Source organism: Opisthorchis viverrini (assembly GCF_000715545.1).
Source record: "Opisthorchis viverrini unplaced genomic scaffold opera_v5_58, whole genome shotgun sequence".
In the NCBI taxonomy this organism is placed as follows: Eukaryota; Metazoa; Platyhelminthes; class Trematoda; order Opisthorchiida; family Opisthorchiidae; genus Opisthorchis; species Opisthorchis viverrini.
In genome coordinates this window covers 575,510-591,855 of record NW_008751716.1, presented here as the reverse complement: position 1 = coordinate 591,855, position 16,346 = coordinate 575,510, and the positions used below count along the sequence as shown (strand labels likewise).

General features: G+C 43.1%; 2 protein-coding genes across 2 annotated transcripts in view; one reads left to right on the top strand and one right to left on the bottom strand.

The window, feature by feature from the left end:
• The window catches only part of T265_03911 (hypothetical protein), a gene marked incomplete at both ends in the record, with an annotated part of 31,470 nt that overhangs the window by 5,977 nt on the left and 9,147 nt on the right, over positions 1-16,346 (top strand). Inside the window, 2 exons of the mRNA XM_009168512.1 lie at positions 2,307-2,404; positions 4,584-4,716. Of these exons, the coding sequence (XP_009166776.1) occupies positions 2,307-2,404; positions 4,584-4,716 (231 nt within the window). The remainder of the gene's footprint in view (positions 1-2,306; positions 2,405-4,583; positions 4,717-16,346) is intronic.
• On the bottom strand, positions 8,496-16,258 carry T265_03912 (hypothetical protein; the record flags this gene model as incomplete). The annotated part of the gene is made up of 3 exons (XM_009168513.1): positions 8,496-8,777; positions 13,203-13,240; positions 16,231-16,258. The coding sequence occupies 3 exons, from the start codon at positions 16,256-16,258 to the stop codon at positions 8,496-8,498; spliced, it is 348 nt and encodes a 115-aa protein (XP_009166777.1).

The window sequence follows — 16,346 nt, the reverse complement described above, 5'->3', positions numbered from 1 at the left end:
CATCAAGCAGTGGTGGTTGGTTTGCGGCCAACAAATTAGTCTAACTTTTAAGAAGCAATTTTACCACGTGTGCCTCAACCCCAGACTGGATAGCTAGCGGACTGTGTTTCTCAGGCCTCTGTGCACTGAATCAAACTGATGAGATGGACAGTGTCTCGTGGTCATCCTTCCATATAGCTCATTAAATTATCCAGTACGATATGGGTAACACAGGTATCACGAGGTACCTCTCCCTAGGGGAAGAGTACTATATTTTCCTATTTAACATAGCTGGACACCTCAGTTCACTATATCTGTGGCTAAATTTATGGTGCGTGTGTTAAAAGACTCCGGTAAACTCGACTGTGTGTGTGTTTAAGAACTACGATCTACCCACTGCATCTTTGAGCATTCCATCAGATTCTGTGGCTTAAAGACCATACCGTTCTGACTGCCAAATTTCGGTAAAATCCACCACACTTGTTTTGATGAAGCACTAAACTCGACGCACATGTGTTGTGTACCTGATAAAAGATTAATCGCGCTAAACCCCTCACATTCGTCACGGTTACACCTTTTCCATTCCGTGCAATTTCCATTCGCGCAGTTTTCTGTGTAGACAATTACTGCCCTTCTAAATACTACCGTGAACCATACTAGACGAAGTGGTGGACGCGGTTTCCCCCGACTCGTCGGCGGGATCGTGAAGAAACCTTCTGCCCTTCCAAAAACGAGAGGCCAGTCTAGCATCGGCCCCAATCTTTAGCCTGTTTGCTCCATAATCTTCCTTTCGCGCGGTTAAAAAAATCGCCCCAGATTGGTCTTTTTTGAGACAATTCTTGCATAATACAATGAATTAACGTCAGGACAGAAGGAACAGATTTTGAGGTTCTAATTCAAGTATTTGGAAGAGTTCTGGTCACAGCTGTTCAAACCAGATGAACGGTATTTTTCCCGACAAAATGAACAAGAATCAGCTTCACCAACCCAGTCTGGTGATATCAGCGCCGAAGTGTGGCACCTAGAGTAACAGGAAATATGTAATGCATAGGCAAAAGTGAGCCAAGAACTCGTATGCTTGCCAGTGGGAGAGATACCGGCGGTTTTTCCAAAGAATGTTCCACTATGTAGAACTCGTTCTATACCGTGGCAGCAATCATGTCTAGCTAGAATGTACTTTGGACATTGATCATTGGACTTCCAAAACCAAGTTGCCGTGTTGTGTCGTACGTGAGACCATGCTCGAATGAGCCATCTGAAACACAGTAAAACATCGCGAAATGGACCCATTTGCAAACAAATTTGGTTTTTGCTAGTGACTCACCTGGAACCCAGCTGAACCCCTCGTTTGTGGTGTGTCCAGGCAACAGGCCGCCTCATGTTTCTGTCGCTACGATATTCGAGATATCGCGATATATGTATGTTCGCAATGCACTCATAAGGTTGTCGACGAATTTTCAGCAACCTTATGAGTAGTGCATTACGAGTGGTAAAACATAGTAAGTAGCAAAACTAGCTTTCTAATGGTTGTGCAACCAATGAGTGTCGTTTCTTACCCTACTTTACATGTTAGCATGCACAATGTGACATGAAACTCATATATTGACTGTGTGCATGCAACCTCACTCATTTTCGAGAATAAATTAGTTATTTTTTCATGTTTCACATATTTATCACAATATTTGAAATGAAAAACGCAAAGTTACATTCTTCAGTGTTTGAGAAGAGTGGGAAGACAAACAAACTTCTTAGCTAGGTAACTTAATGGTTCGTCAAAATATTTATTCACTGACTTATTTGTTTAAATGGATGATTTATTCAAGTGGTTCTTTCTGGGTGTTTCAGCTCAGCCAAAAGCCAGAAACATTATTCATTAGTGTGACTTCAGCAAGTAGATTTCGGCAAGCACTATCGAATTCTCACGAACTGTTGAACTGATGCACTTGGCTAATATTTACGAAGTACTGACGTCACAGTCGGAATGTTTCAGTGATCACGAAATTTTAGGGCTTCATGCGTCGAAACCAAATATGAGGAAAAATTTAGCACTGCGCAATCGTTACATCCTCATTGAGATTCATCACTGCCGCAGACCCCTAGGAGGAAACGAACTAGTTATTTTTCAGTGAGTCTTCATTATTTTACTTCCAGCTTATGGGTAGTTGATCAGTAACTTGGATAACTTGCTCTGGTTTGAAAACCGTTGGTATTTTGCTCAGTCAGTGGGTCATATAGAGCATAATTATCGTCGAAATTTAGCAACTTGCAACTCATAGGTTTTATGTCAACCACTTTGTCAGTAACCATACATATCCTGACCGTTTTAGGACTTTCCGAAGAAAATCTACGAGCATTTATATCCTGCGGTAGAACTCTCTGCGGAGCGTGCACAAAAACCCACAGAAGTAGACCATCGCTTGGGATCGTAAGTTGTCACACACTCCCAACAGAAGCGTCCAAACTGTTCCCATTGAAATACGTTAAATAGCCAAGAGTTGTTTGATAAGGTATGAGCTGGGCCTCTTGAGGAGTAGGCCACAGAATGAGCACTAAGCTAGGTCCGTCAACGAATACAGTAGATTTCCAATAAGTGGACGCTAAAAAGATCTTTCTAACCAAAATCTTTGTCATGTTTAGGTGAAATTCGACATGAAATTTGCAGTTTTTGAGAAGTGTATTCCTAAGTTCTAAAGAAAGACGCTTCAGTGTCTTGCTCCATCCCCTTAATTTGACACCAGATGGACCTCTGACTATGAACTTGAAAGCCGTGTGGTACAAAATTGGAGTGACACGGAAGCAGAAACGGTAGATAGCACCAGCAGATTTGAGTTTGATTAACGATCAGTCTGCCTGGACACTAGTGCACGAACAAGGTTCACGTTTTGGAAAACCACATTTGATTTTCAGCCATCGTAGACAGAGTGTACTCATCTGAATAGATAAAGTATGATATGGTAGGGTCATTAATCGATTGGGGATCGGTTTGCAAAAGCCAAATTGTGCAAACTGCCACAGGACAACGCAGCTATGGTCTGTGCGTGGTACTATGGACATCAGAATGAAATTGTCTAACGAGTGCTCAAAGAAGCACTCTCTCTATTCCCTGCTGTGATATGTTCTGGCAAGAACCAAGGGCCCGTTAGGGTTCCGGGATCCGACCCCCTTATACACCAACTCACTACTGCGCATCTGATTCACCGGCTTGCATAACCAGATACATAGGTCGTAAATGTGACATCTTTGAACAAGAATCATTGCACATTTTTTCAGAATGGCTTTATTGGTCACATTCTCACTGCTCTAAGTGCGTCTGTACCATGGACTGTACAGATACTTTTAGGATAATTATCACCGATAGGCGCGTGAGTGAACTGACCACGCATTCCATATCTTCAAGCAAACTTCCAATCAATCATACAAGAACGGTGAAAATGTTTGCAGGCGTGAGAATTCCCGGGGGAAGCAGGTGCAACAAGATCTGCGAAATAAGAAGGGTCTATTCAGTATCCCGAAAGGGAATTCACTGGTAATTTCCAACCCAATCGAAAGGTAAATCGTGTCGGCTCATCAGTCGCGTTCTCATCCTGATTAGTGGGAGTACTATGGTAGTGGTGATCACCTGAGATTAGGTCTAACGCGAGGGGGGCGGTTAATCGAAGAGGATGAAGCAGGTATTCATTACGGAAATCTGAAGTCGACAGCAGCAGCGGAGTTTTCCTCGCCGTCGTGCTTTACACAGCGCATACTAGCGATGCTAGTTTGTGACCAGGAATTAATGGTTGATCTGATATCTACTCAAATAAACCGTGCTCATTCTGTATCCGGAACACGACCAGAAAGTCCACCGAATCGGAGCTTCTTCAGCATCGATGGTTCTGTTTGACTGCAATTGTGAATAAAGCTGAGGAACTTCCTACTCAATCCTAGACGAGATTTCTGTAAATGAGGGCCCATAAACGGACCCTACAGGCTAAAGTAGGTATAAGTATGGCACTCTAATATGTATAAGATGAAATGTCGGTGACTGGATTACGTGTGGATGCTACAATCATACTTTCATATAGGGAGAACAACAACTGTCATGTATCCATTCACATACTGGAATGTAATTCCTTTTTTTCCCGCCATCTGTTCGTGACTTGACTCAAGGCGAATGCACAGCAATGAGACCGCGTTAATCGGGTCAAATCTGAATAGCTGAGAAATATGCGTTCTAAATAAGGTACAGCGCATGCAAAGGGTTCACGAAGGAATCAAGATTGTAAGAACAAAAACAATTTTATTCGAATGAGTAATAGGAATGGTAACCAAACAGGGTGGTGAATCAGTCAGAGATGGGAATTTCGTCGATCATTTGGCTACCAGAAACTGGTCAAGACACAGTAAGTGTTGGGAACCCTTGCTCTAGGGGAGCAAATGGGTAGAAAATCAGTCAGAGATGGGAATTTCGTCGATCAATTGGCTACCAGAAACTGGTCAAGACACAGCAAGTGTTGGGAACCCTTGCTCTAGGGGAGAAAATGGGTAGAAGAACTAAGAATCTTCATCCAGTGAAAACGGCTGAAGCCATCGCCGTGTGTCGCCATTTTTTTTAAATCATCCAGTTGTAACACCCTTCAGGTGCCTAGCTGCCATGCCACCCGGAGGAAGCAGGAGGGCTGGGATACTGCCAGGTTGCCCAAGCCTAGACAAGGAAAGTCGAATGGCAGAGGTCGGGTTCGAACCACGGACCTTCCGGTTAGTAAATTCGCGCTCTAACCACTTGGGCCATCTCGCCCCCGTGTGTCGCCATAGGTGTTCCAGGCGTCTGACGCAGTTTTGCTCCTTACCCTGATGTCATTCCCCTGCTCAAACATACACATAGCTTCTTCGCGCGAAGAAGAATAATTTTTCGGTGTTATGATCTGATAGCCTTTGGGCTGTACACATTATAGAGGCTGATGGTCTGAGGTTGTAGGACACGATCCGATTGGGTACATGTTGAACAATCACTCAGGGTCGTCTATCCTCCTGAATCATAAAAGATGGCACAGTTGACACTAGCCAGTGATGCAGTTGCTGGATATAATACACGTAGCACAATCTAGCTAACGCATTAATCATTAACTTTGTAGACAGAGTTTATGTTCAGAAATATCGTATCGGTTTGGGGGTTAGAATTGGCCTTCCTATACCGTGAATATTTCATCAAACTTGCAAAGCTTTAGGGAAATCGGTATCATCAGGGAACTGGTTGCATTTTAGGGGGGAACACTGTAGAGGGGGAGCACTGACTGAGCCCTAGAACTAAAGCAAAAATAAAAAACTAAACAGTATAATGTGTACTGACAAGCAAAAAAGTTTTAACAAAGTACGTCATTTCTTGACATAGGTTAATCTCATTCAGTTTCTGGTTATTAAAGAGGGAAACAAGCTTACGCATGGGTGGGGGTGAGAATAAAATGAATCAGAATTTCATTGAGCATGGTCACTTAGTTTACCTAGTTCACAGAGCCTAAAGTTAACGAGCACTCAGTAGTTCAAATTAGTTCTCTTGGTACGAATAGGTGGACTTCCTCATCAAGTACCGTTATCCCAAATTTGATACTTCCTTTCTAATAAAGAGGAACCTTATTGAGAGCTTTCACTCGCTAAAGGTTCAGTGATGAACACGCTGACAATGGAATACTACCCTTTCCATAAAAATCTCCTTTTGTAGAGATGAGGTCCCTTATTCAGTCTGTCCGTCGTTTTCGTTACCATCCTAGTTGTCGAATGCTTGATTCAACGTCCTACTTTACCTTCTATAAATTGTTGGATGAATCTGACCACAGAACATGTTAATTAAACCGACTGACATGTTTTCGACTAAATACAGTGTCTACCTATTGTGTTTACAGTTTGTAAAGTTGGCGTTGCTAACTTTCCATAATCACCGCCGAAGAAAACGCTTCAGGAAATCTAGGTATTCCGGGGATTAGTGTTCAGATTTTTCGTTGCCCGATGTGCCGTATACCTAGTTCTGTACATTGCGAGCTAGACACGTTGTACGTCCTACTATAAAAAAAGTAGTACATCACAATATATCCAGAAATTTTACTGTATCCGGGTTAGTAAAAATCTCATGGTCAATAAAGCATGTCTGCCTGTGTGCATTACCTTCCCTCCACACACACACACACACACATGAATACACATACACAAATATGGAAGAATTTCACGCAGATTTTGTCGTCCAGACCGCGGGTCACGTGAATTCAATCAATACATGATCTTCAGTGATCCTACAAGGTTTTAACCGGGTTCTGACGAAAGGTCAGTTGTATGTGCAGCGTGAATCTGAAAAGAAAATACTGACACTTGTGATAGTGCATCAAGTTTGTTTATTCTGGACGGCACCGTTATGAAAAATCACATAAAGCCCATAATGGCGAAGATAAATAGGTTGGAGGTAGTCAGGAGAAGTGCACGTGGATCATGTTGGCCCCGGCAGATAAACGTTAATTCCATGTGGAAAATGGTCAAAACTTCAACGGGAGTCTGAAAAGCGCTGACCAAAGGCTTTTGCAGTGCTTGGAGTTAATCAAATTTTTTCAGTATAAAAAGCTGGGAAATAGACAGAGACAGAGTTGGTGTTACTAGACCACCTCGGAACGGTCAGAAGATGTTTGGGGAGGCTTTCCTTGGCAAACGCATCAAGTGTCAGTTTCACCTTGAGGCAATATGACTTAGGTCTGGATTCGAATTTATCCCTGCGGAGTTACACGCTCCCTGGAAACTACTGGCAGCGCGACGTAGATTGCAGATACCTAAGAGGATGATATTCCGCAAATTTTATCAGAAGGGTTGTCTCCACATTTGAGGAGCATATGGTTAGCATGTATGACAGGGAACATGACATCTCTGTTACGTCAGATTGTGTTTACTAACTACATGGCTATCAACTTTTCATGGAAAGGTCAGTAAGACTTCTTTGGTAAGTAAGTAAGTACCAACCACCAGCCCATCGCTACGCACCACTACGCTCCCCAATAACCCACTGATGATGTCGCCTCGATCGGTGATGAAATGTTTGCAATCAAATTGTCCAGCTCATCGAATAAGCCAACGACCATCTACGCTATCTGAGCTACAAACATTTTCTTCTACAGAATAGTCCACACTGTCAGACGCCGCTCAGTGTGGATCTCTGCAGAGCCCAGTTCACAGGTGAGCCGAAATATAGCCAGCCCATATAAAAACCTTCACTCTCCATCTACTGGGATGTACTAAAACGTTTACAGAAACCATCTCCAAATAAACTGTCCAACCATAATTTTTTTTCTATCAAATCCGGACACTTAACCTAATGCTGAGTACTTTTCTTATGCTCCATGGCTCCCGAGCGCCTGTTCCACTTTCTTAGGTTTGATACCGGATGATCCTACCTCCCGTATCCGATGTCCTCCCATTGCTTACCTGGATGAGACAACTTTTCATGTGCACCACTATCGACTGGTAACTTATATCGCTTGAGCTATTGCATAGCGGTGTGTCTCAAGACGTTGGACCCTATCTTAGCACTGATCTGGTGCACCATGCTTGTGTGGCAAATATGTACATTTCGTCACCAGCATCATCACGTTTCACATGAATTTTTGCACTGAAAACTCCTCGCTTCCAACCAGAACTACAGTAGGTTCGGTCGGATAAGACTAGATTAGTAGTTCCAAGCTTGAAAATCGCAGAGCCCTAACAAAGGGTCACGAAGCGTTCTGTCGAGAGCTTTGTGACTTACTTTAGTTAAAAGGGTTACGTATACACAAGGGAATGTTTGACACATAAACCAGCTGTGTAGGTAATGTACTCGGCAAATTGAATATGAAATGGGATTTAATAAAAGCCTCAGTTCGTATCAATCATAACATCCCACGTGAGTTTGTTGAAACAAAGCTGTTTGGACAGAGGGCCGCACAAATAATGTTTCTGACATTCTGGTTCTGATAAACTAATGGCTGAGACCGTTGTCTAACGAAAATCAGATGAAAGGTGACGTCATTGGTGTAGTAGAAACATGCGCATATGGCGTGACATCTTGTGTGATATGTAAACTTGCTTCCATCGTAGATACGTCAAGTCTTCTTTGCAGCTTGTTTGGAATGGAAGAATCAAGTATTATGTGATTCCAAAATAGGCTGTAGGGGTTCACACTGGGGAGGTGAAAGAATCAATTTGGATTGAAAACCTCACAGGTGCGGAAGAGACATTCACCCAGGAACGGTGAGCCTGTGGTTAGACTAATGAAGAGTACCCATTAACCCTATGGAATTAATATTGTGTCGTCCATTACTTTGACATTAGAAATTCCCCACGTTTCTTCTGTCCCTATTTGTAACGCGTGCTCTACCTCTCTGTTTAGTGCGTTTGTATGAACTGGCGTTCATTGTCCCTATTACTGCACTCATTCGACCTTGAGGTCATCCAGCCATTTTGTGTCCGACCTTAGGCACGGTTGACTGTCCCATGTGGGACTCTGTTTGGTCCTTTGGATTGTACCATTATAGTCCAAGTAGACCATTTGTTGTGGACGAGTTTCTACTGTCGAGGCTTGTATATTTTGTGAATTGATATCTTACGTTAATAGTACAGTAAAGAAACCCATCATTCAGCTGTAGCACCCTTTTGGTGCCTAACTGCCATGCCACCAGAAGGAAGCACGAGAAATGGGATACTGCCAGGTTGCTCAAGCCTAGACAGGATATAAAGACCCAGCTCCGACTTTGCTTTGCGTTCCTGGAAGTTCCGATATTAAGGTTTCCCCCGAAAATGCCGTTTGGCCGCTACAAATGTTGTGTCGAAAAATGTGAACAACTTCAGGATGTGAAAGTGACTCCTCAAGTGCCTCAAAAGAGAGTCAGTGGTAAATATCTGATCCAATCGAACGATCAAGCACGACAGTTCATCAGTCGCATTCTCATCCTGATTATTTGGAGAGTCACACTTGTAGTGATCACACGGGTTAACCGGAAACATTGGAAGAGAACGAAGAAAATTCGAAGTTATTAGCAGTGGTGGACTTTTTCTTGCCGTAGCAAGTAAGACGCCTAACTGAGGTTGGTGAGCAACAGCCGACGGGGTGTAGATTACTCACTTGTTACTCAGTTACCTAGTAATTGCATTCACTGGTGTAAATCCTAGGCATTTCGTACCCACGAAATTGGTAGGATGCCAACGCCTAAAGATCCAGTGAGACACCGTTCGGTTTAAAGCTTCTTCGTTACAAATATGAGGGATTATTGGACTGTCAGAATTAGTGGCCGTGACCCAAAGGACATACAGTTTCCGAGAACTCTATCCATTAACCGCACAAATAACGCTCAGATCAACACATCGGGTCTTTGGTACATGAATTGCTTCACGGATACTAATGATCTAAATCTTGGTATCCACCTGGGCATCAGCACTCGAGATCTTTCTGCATCCATGTTATTGGGTGAAACTGGACTCTCAACGTTCGTTTTAGCGGAGTCATAGAATCAGATTAATACCGGTTGTCCGTAGCAGATGTCCTGATTTCCAGCATTATGTTTAATTGTCACTTTTCAGTTGCATGCATCCAACAACTCTAGACAGTGATCCGCTTCAATATGCGCTGTTTATGGTACGAAAACTGTGGCTTCCGTGGTGGGAAACCCTTCTCCGTTCTGTTTGTGCAACTATTCGACGTTATCTCTAGATTATCGAATTCCTGATGCAAGTGTTTCCACTCGCCGCGAGTCTCTAGTTTCTTCGAGGTTGGAATTTCTGTTTGTATGCAATTTTAAGTAAATTTGCTCTCCCTTATAGTAAACCTAACATTTCAGAAGGCTTCGATAACCTTAGTTCGAGCACCCAGGACATCCAATTTAACACCTTGAAGAATCCAGTGTCGATATTTGGATTCACCATGGACATTAAGGCTATACGGTCATATGCACTTATTCAAGCTGTAGAATTATGTGCAGTATGACCACTCAAAAGCTGCCCAGGCTGAGGGACGAGACGTTATCCCTCTGGTTTTCGGGTACCAGAAAAGTGCACGGCATCCGGTGGTGAAGTCCCAAACATGGTTCTGAACGGTTGAGACTGTGAAGTGACTTGCTTTCTGAGTAGCAGTGAAATTACGGGCACCATTCCTGAGCCTACAGCTCAGGAATCAACGGGAAAGATAATCAAGAAGCTCTCATATCTCGACACGCCATTATGCTGATTTAAATGTGTGCAAAAGTGACGCATTCCAGGGAACGAGTCATTAGCGACGTAGGTAATTACGGTGTAGCAAATTAACCGGAAGCTTTGAAGGGTTGACAACCCGGGGACCATCACAGAAAGGGGTAAAGGCATGAAGACGTTTGTCAGACACTGGATCAAATGGACAGGAATTCTGCTGGCGTACGTTGGGGGGTGATGAAAAAGGTGGGAGTGTGAAAGGGTCAAAATGCAAACGCACTAGTGGTTCATCGCACTCATGTATCAGCAAATTGCATACCGATATGATGAACTGATCTAGGTGAAATACGATTTTTATAAACATCTGAGTCATTTGCGTTCCTGCTATTTCACAGTCTTAATTTCCATGAATAGACATGGCGGGGAGGCGGCCAAGCTGACAGTGAGGCCGTCCGTTTTTTAATTCAAAAATTCCAACGCTGAACAGCAGTGAACTGATACCCGCACTGAACCACAACGCGCCTCTATATCACAGCGCACTAAGGAAGTCACCACTAGTGACAGAACGTTTGCAGAGAAATTACCAGGCTCAGCCAACAACTCAATCACTAGCCACTACTTACTGACACCTTGCAATAAAGGACACATTGCCGTCTCATCGGAAAGTGAGCTGAAGTTCGCTCAGACAAACGAATTTGTTCGGCCAGGTAGGGCTTTTTCAGCTCGTTTAAAAATCAATAAGGTGATCATTTTAAATAATATTACGAAGGATTTCATCTTGCAGATGAGGTTTACTTACGTTGAAAACCTGAGAAGCATAGCACCACTGTTTCATCCATGTTAGGGATCATCAGTAGTGAGCACCTAACGAACCTCTAGGGAGGTTCGAACCCGTGACCTTCTGTTTAGCAGCTGAGCACTATCATTCGGTTACGAATGTCTTATCGCCACCGACTGACTAGCACTTTGACAGGATATACTGCCATTATTGTGTGGCGGAACAGCCCATGTTGTGTTTTGAATGGTCCCCCTAGGAAAGAATTCTGGGAAGTAGGCCTCATATGACTTTTGTCGCTGTTTCTTTCCTGAGTAGAATATTAACACGTTGCAATATGGAAGATTCAATTAAACTATCATGGCGCAATTGATCATATGAAGGGAACTGTGTGAATGAAAGATGCTGGCATTATATTCTTTGAAAGTCCTAGTTGATCGCATCGTTAATAAGCCACCTGTGGCCAGATGGAATGATGCTCAGCTATCAACCGTGTTCCCCTCCCACAGATTGGTAAGATGAGCACTGCCAACATCTTAGCTCTGGTTAAAACAGATCTCTGCTAGTGGTTTTCATGCATTCTTGTACAGAGTGATCAAGGTAAGCACGGACTTATGCGCATTAACGATAAAGTATTTAGCAACCATTAGGAACACAAAAACGCGTAAAATGAGAGGGAATGGACGTCTACTGCGCACGTAAATCTGCTTTTAACTATAGAGACTAGCTTCGGAGGAAGACCCTAAAAGTGCGAGTGGCGGTGATTTCTCTGACCTAAATATACTGTAGTTGGAAACCACACCGCAGACCAGCGGATCACAGTTCAGAGATCTGCTACCTAGTCACGAGTCAGTAGTTACGCAGTTAAACGCACTTCTTGCTTTGTAAGTTTTACTGATGGCGTTCACCAAGGCAAACCAGCTTTGTTCGGTTATTTTAGGCCGTCAGTGCTTCAAAGCTCCTCTGTAGTAGCTAATCAGTTAGGAAACAACTCATAGATTGTACATTATGTTTTCTTGGGAATGATCATTCGAGGAGTCGATTATTACCGGCTGACAGCAACTATGTAATCGAAAACAGAGTGGAACTACAGCTTGACCAAACGCCAGCCGATTACACTACTGACCATCCACCCACTGCCGAATGATGGCTTTCCATCCCTCTACCGCCCGCCTTAATAATTCGGATAACGCTTTACAGTAAACTCGAAGTAGGTGTGTTACTTCTTGACTCTCAGTAAAACCATGACACAACTTTGGGTGTCTACTGACACAGTACCCCCCGCCTCACAACGAGCTGCAAATGTTGAGTCGATTGATCATGGGACGTTCGCAAATAAGTGTCAAAATAAACTAACAGTTTGGCAAACAAAAACCAGACTTCCTCTGAATGTCATGTCTCAGTTTCTTCTTCAGACAGCTAGGGATCCTTTTGCACTTTTGTGGTTTGTCGCTGCACCCGATTGGGCTTCAGCAACAAATCAGGTATCCAATCCGATATTTCCATAAGCCAGTCCTGTGGTTCACTAGACCAGACTATATGGCACTGAGTGTTGACAGGAGCGCTTAGAATGCAGAATAGCACATGACCGGTACTAGTGAAGCCGAACATACCCGTTTTATCTAGGGTGCTGGGGAACAAAGCTTGCCTACATGTGACTTACTATCGTTCCTCAAATGTCTTCAAGGGATGCAAACATATCCCCATTAGTACTTGGTGATGGGGAGACCAACTGGCATTAATCGTCTCCAGCAGTCTTTGCTGTTAATGTCCGGTGGCGTTGATATCTTAGTGAGTACTGCACTTTTTCACTTCAACTGAAATAAGTTGTTCAGTAGTCTTGCATCTATTTAGTTGTGACAAACAAGTGCTTCAATTGCGTGAACTGATGAACTGACAGTAACCTCCCATCATATAAGCTATACCTAATCATTAGTTTGTGTGCTATTCACCCAAATCTGAAGAAAAAAATCAAGGAAAACGAAGTTTACGAGATAAATTCATCCTAATTCGATAATTATGGAGTCTTTGTGTGCGGCTTCAGTCTATTGCCCGACTCCATTACATTCAACCAATTATATCACGTGACTTGTTATAAAGTGTTACTTAAACCTAGTCGTCTGTGTTACGGGGTAGTGTGGCGGTAACGTTAGCGGCATCCACTGCCTGATTTTACCGACGAATTTTTCATATAGTTCTTAACCATAGACTATGCCTTTGTTAGTTTACCTCTATGTGTGGGAATGGAAAAGGGCTTCCTGTACGGTTCTGGGGGACTAACCGTCGAAATGATCATTCCCTTGATGAATAATGACACGTCTGGAAGATAACTTAGTTAGGAAACAGTGGGATTAAGCTTTGTGGCTTCTACTGAGATAGCTTATTAGCCCGTTCTATCTCACGTTCACCTGTTCCGCTACAACGTCCTAACAAGAGTAGCAACATATCACAATTGGAAGGCATAAAGGACACTTCCTTGTGCAAATCTGACTATGTACTTTTCCCACCACATGTACTTTGCCACACTTTTACCAATCACTAGAATCCTGAGTATAAGGTCTCTCATCAACGCCCTCATGTAGCTACTAGTGATCAATAACCCAGTCGGGGTTCACGCAGTCTTCGGATTTCAGTTTGTAGAACGAACAGACATACGGAGCAGTTAGAAAAATCAGAATACGGAGCTGAGATCAGTATATCACGATCTCATTTTCAGAACTGCTCGTTGTTCAGTAAACTGGCACCAGTTATAGGATGTTGTTCGTAGTCCAACCTACTCTGCATGTACTCACTGACAAGCCTTAGATGAATATTCACTCGTTAGCAAAAAATGTGCTCCGTGCTTGTTAAATGACCTTTTCTATGATTTTACCTTGTCAAATGAAACTCCATCGATAAGCCAGAACGTGTTTTCATGCAACCCAGGGAAGTACACGTCCAAAAATTAGAAAACGATGCGAATCATATGGTGGAGAAGGCCGTTAAATCTTTAGCTGAAAAAGGTGCAAATGAATCAAACGAAAATGTCCAACGAACAATATCCATTAGGGCGAACCATGATACAATCGCATTTTTATCACAATTTCGGTTCGAGAAGCACAACTGAGGACACCCTTTTTTCACTGATTCGAGACATTCCAAGTCTTAACACTCGTTTACTAGCTGTACTAGTTACGAATTCATTGTCACAACTCAAAAAGCATCAGATTGTGTAGAGAGAGTGTGCGAATGACGTAACATTTGCTTGGTTCCATCCATTATCCACCCCACAGGAGCGATGAATTTGTACCCAGCTGGTGGCTTTACAAAGTCCGTTTGGTGTATGCGTATCACGCAGTGAGATCGTGACGTGAGAAACCATAGGTCATTTGAGTTAAATGAAGGACGACACGCGGAGGATTGCTGTCCGGAGTTGGAAGAGAAAGCACTTGGGACCAATCGGAATTTCGGGATGGTTAAGACTCAGATAGACTAAAATGGCCGGAATGGAATCGTTTGTCAGCAAGTAGAAGTTAGTTTTTTAAAATAGAATTACGCGAAAACTCAAAAGTAAAGAGGGAGTTCTGAGCGCTGCCCGTAACTAGATAACCAGGCATCCACGTTTAAAAGTGTTGTTCATTTTTAGTTGGTCGTCAAATATTTTGAATCGGTCTTCGAGTTTCCTTTCAAACGAAAATGTGGAAAGATTACTGGCAAAATAAAGTTGAGCTACAGCGTGTAATCAATCCTATAGGAAGTCGTATTTAAGGAAACAAGACTGAGGGAAGTGACGACAACGGAAACTTGTAGGTCACAGCAAAGCTGACGCCAATATGCAAACAACGCTGTCAGTCATGTGTATCGCACGCTAGTACCCTCAAAATCAACTCACCGAAACGGACAGGGATGGTGAAAGTTGGACCTGTGGGCCTGTGAAGTTCGGCTTCAAAAACAATCAGTTATAAGTTTTGTAGTAAACACTCAATGTTTCGTGTTCATCCTGGATGGAATCCTATTTCCAATCGGTGAACTTGCCCCCTATTTCGTGTCTAGCGACTCGATCATCCAAAGTGAGTCACATAATCGACCATTTCGAAACTTGTAACAGTTCATTATCTAGGATTATTCATGCACCCAGCGCTATACATTATGCATTTGAGAACATAGTTAGAAGGAAGGTAAAGTGGGATATAATTAGCCCATATTAAAACGCATGCTCAAACTTATCAAACTTACTCAGCAACTCAAGGTACCCTGGGCATAAAGCTGGTGCACCAGTCAATAAACGCTGTTTATTCATCTATTTACAACTAGGTATGTACCACCACTGGACATGGTACATCACCTTCCGTTCAGTTCAGGACGATTATTGTCGAGACTTTTTCTCTTGTGACAGGATTTCTGTTTGAAATTCCTTAATTTCGAGACTTCGGTTTTAGCACGTTCAGTTAACACATCGTAAGCCGAAGACACCTAATCTGTGGAATTAGTAGTCCTGATAATTAGTGTCCATCAGTGGAGATCACCTGAACCCATTCTTCGATTCAAAAGAGCGAATATCACTCCAGAACAGTCTAACACACTCAACTGTTCTGTTCCGATGTCACTAGAGCTTCTACGTAGAATTTGGGGTCAGAAGTCTGCTGGGTTAAATTTGCTCACATTGATACGAACAGGTATATTGAGCCACTGGATACGACAACTTTAAGATCGACCTTCGACAAGATGAAAGGGGTGGAAATCAACCCCTTGGTAAGCCAGTGAAACGTTCGACGGAACGCAGTAATGAGTGGTAGAGTGAACACACTCAATATATCGACAAACATACGCGCAGCTGACTGTCAGATTTCCTGTGAGTTCTTCAGTATTTTGAACCATTACAACAAAAATAATATAAAATTAGGTGGAACATACTTGGGACCGATTGAATAGTCATTGCTTTCGAAGAAGTTTGGTGTCAATCGGTAGATTCATTGCTGGGCAACGTTCTGCTTTTGACACAAGAGCTTCGTCAGGGTGACTGACTAGGTTCCGGGGTTGTTCGAGATTTAAGGCGAAAGAAGAACCAATCCGCTAAGCCAAGCTGAATCTCTGTTGGGTGTCGGCCGAGGGGACTTTGTGTGTTAGGGTGGGTGAACAAGAGTTGGGTCGATGGGGAAACCTACACGTCTTTGGGTCCAGCCTAGGGTCTAGTTCTTCTGGTTCGACCCACTTGATGGTCCCTCTTGAACATCGTTTGAACCTTCTGTCGATCTGCGCGGATGAGCTAGTGCTAAGCTAGCGAATATACACTCATCTGCAAACTAATTTGGCTCTTTCGAGAGGCTCACCTGGAACCCAGCTGAATCTCTCGTTCATGATGTTCTCAGGCAACTGAATGTGCTGCACCAGGCCGCCTCATGTTTCAGTCGCTACGATATTTGAAATATCGCGATACATGTATATT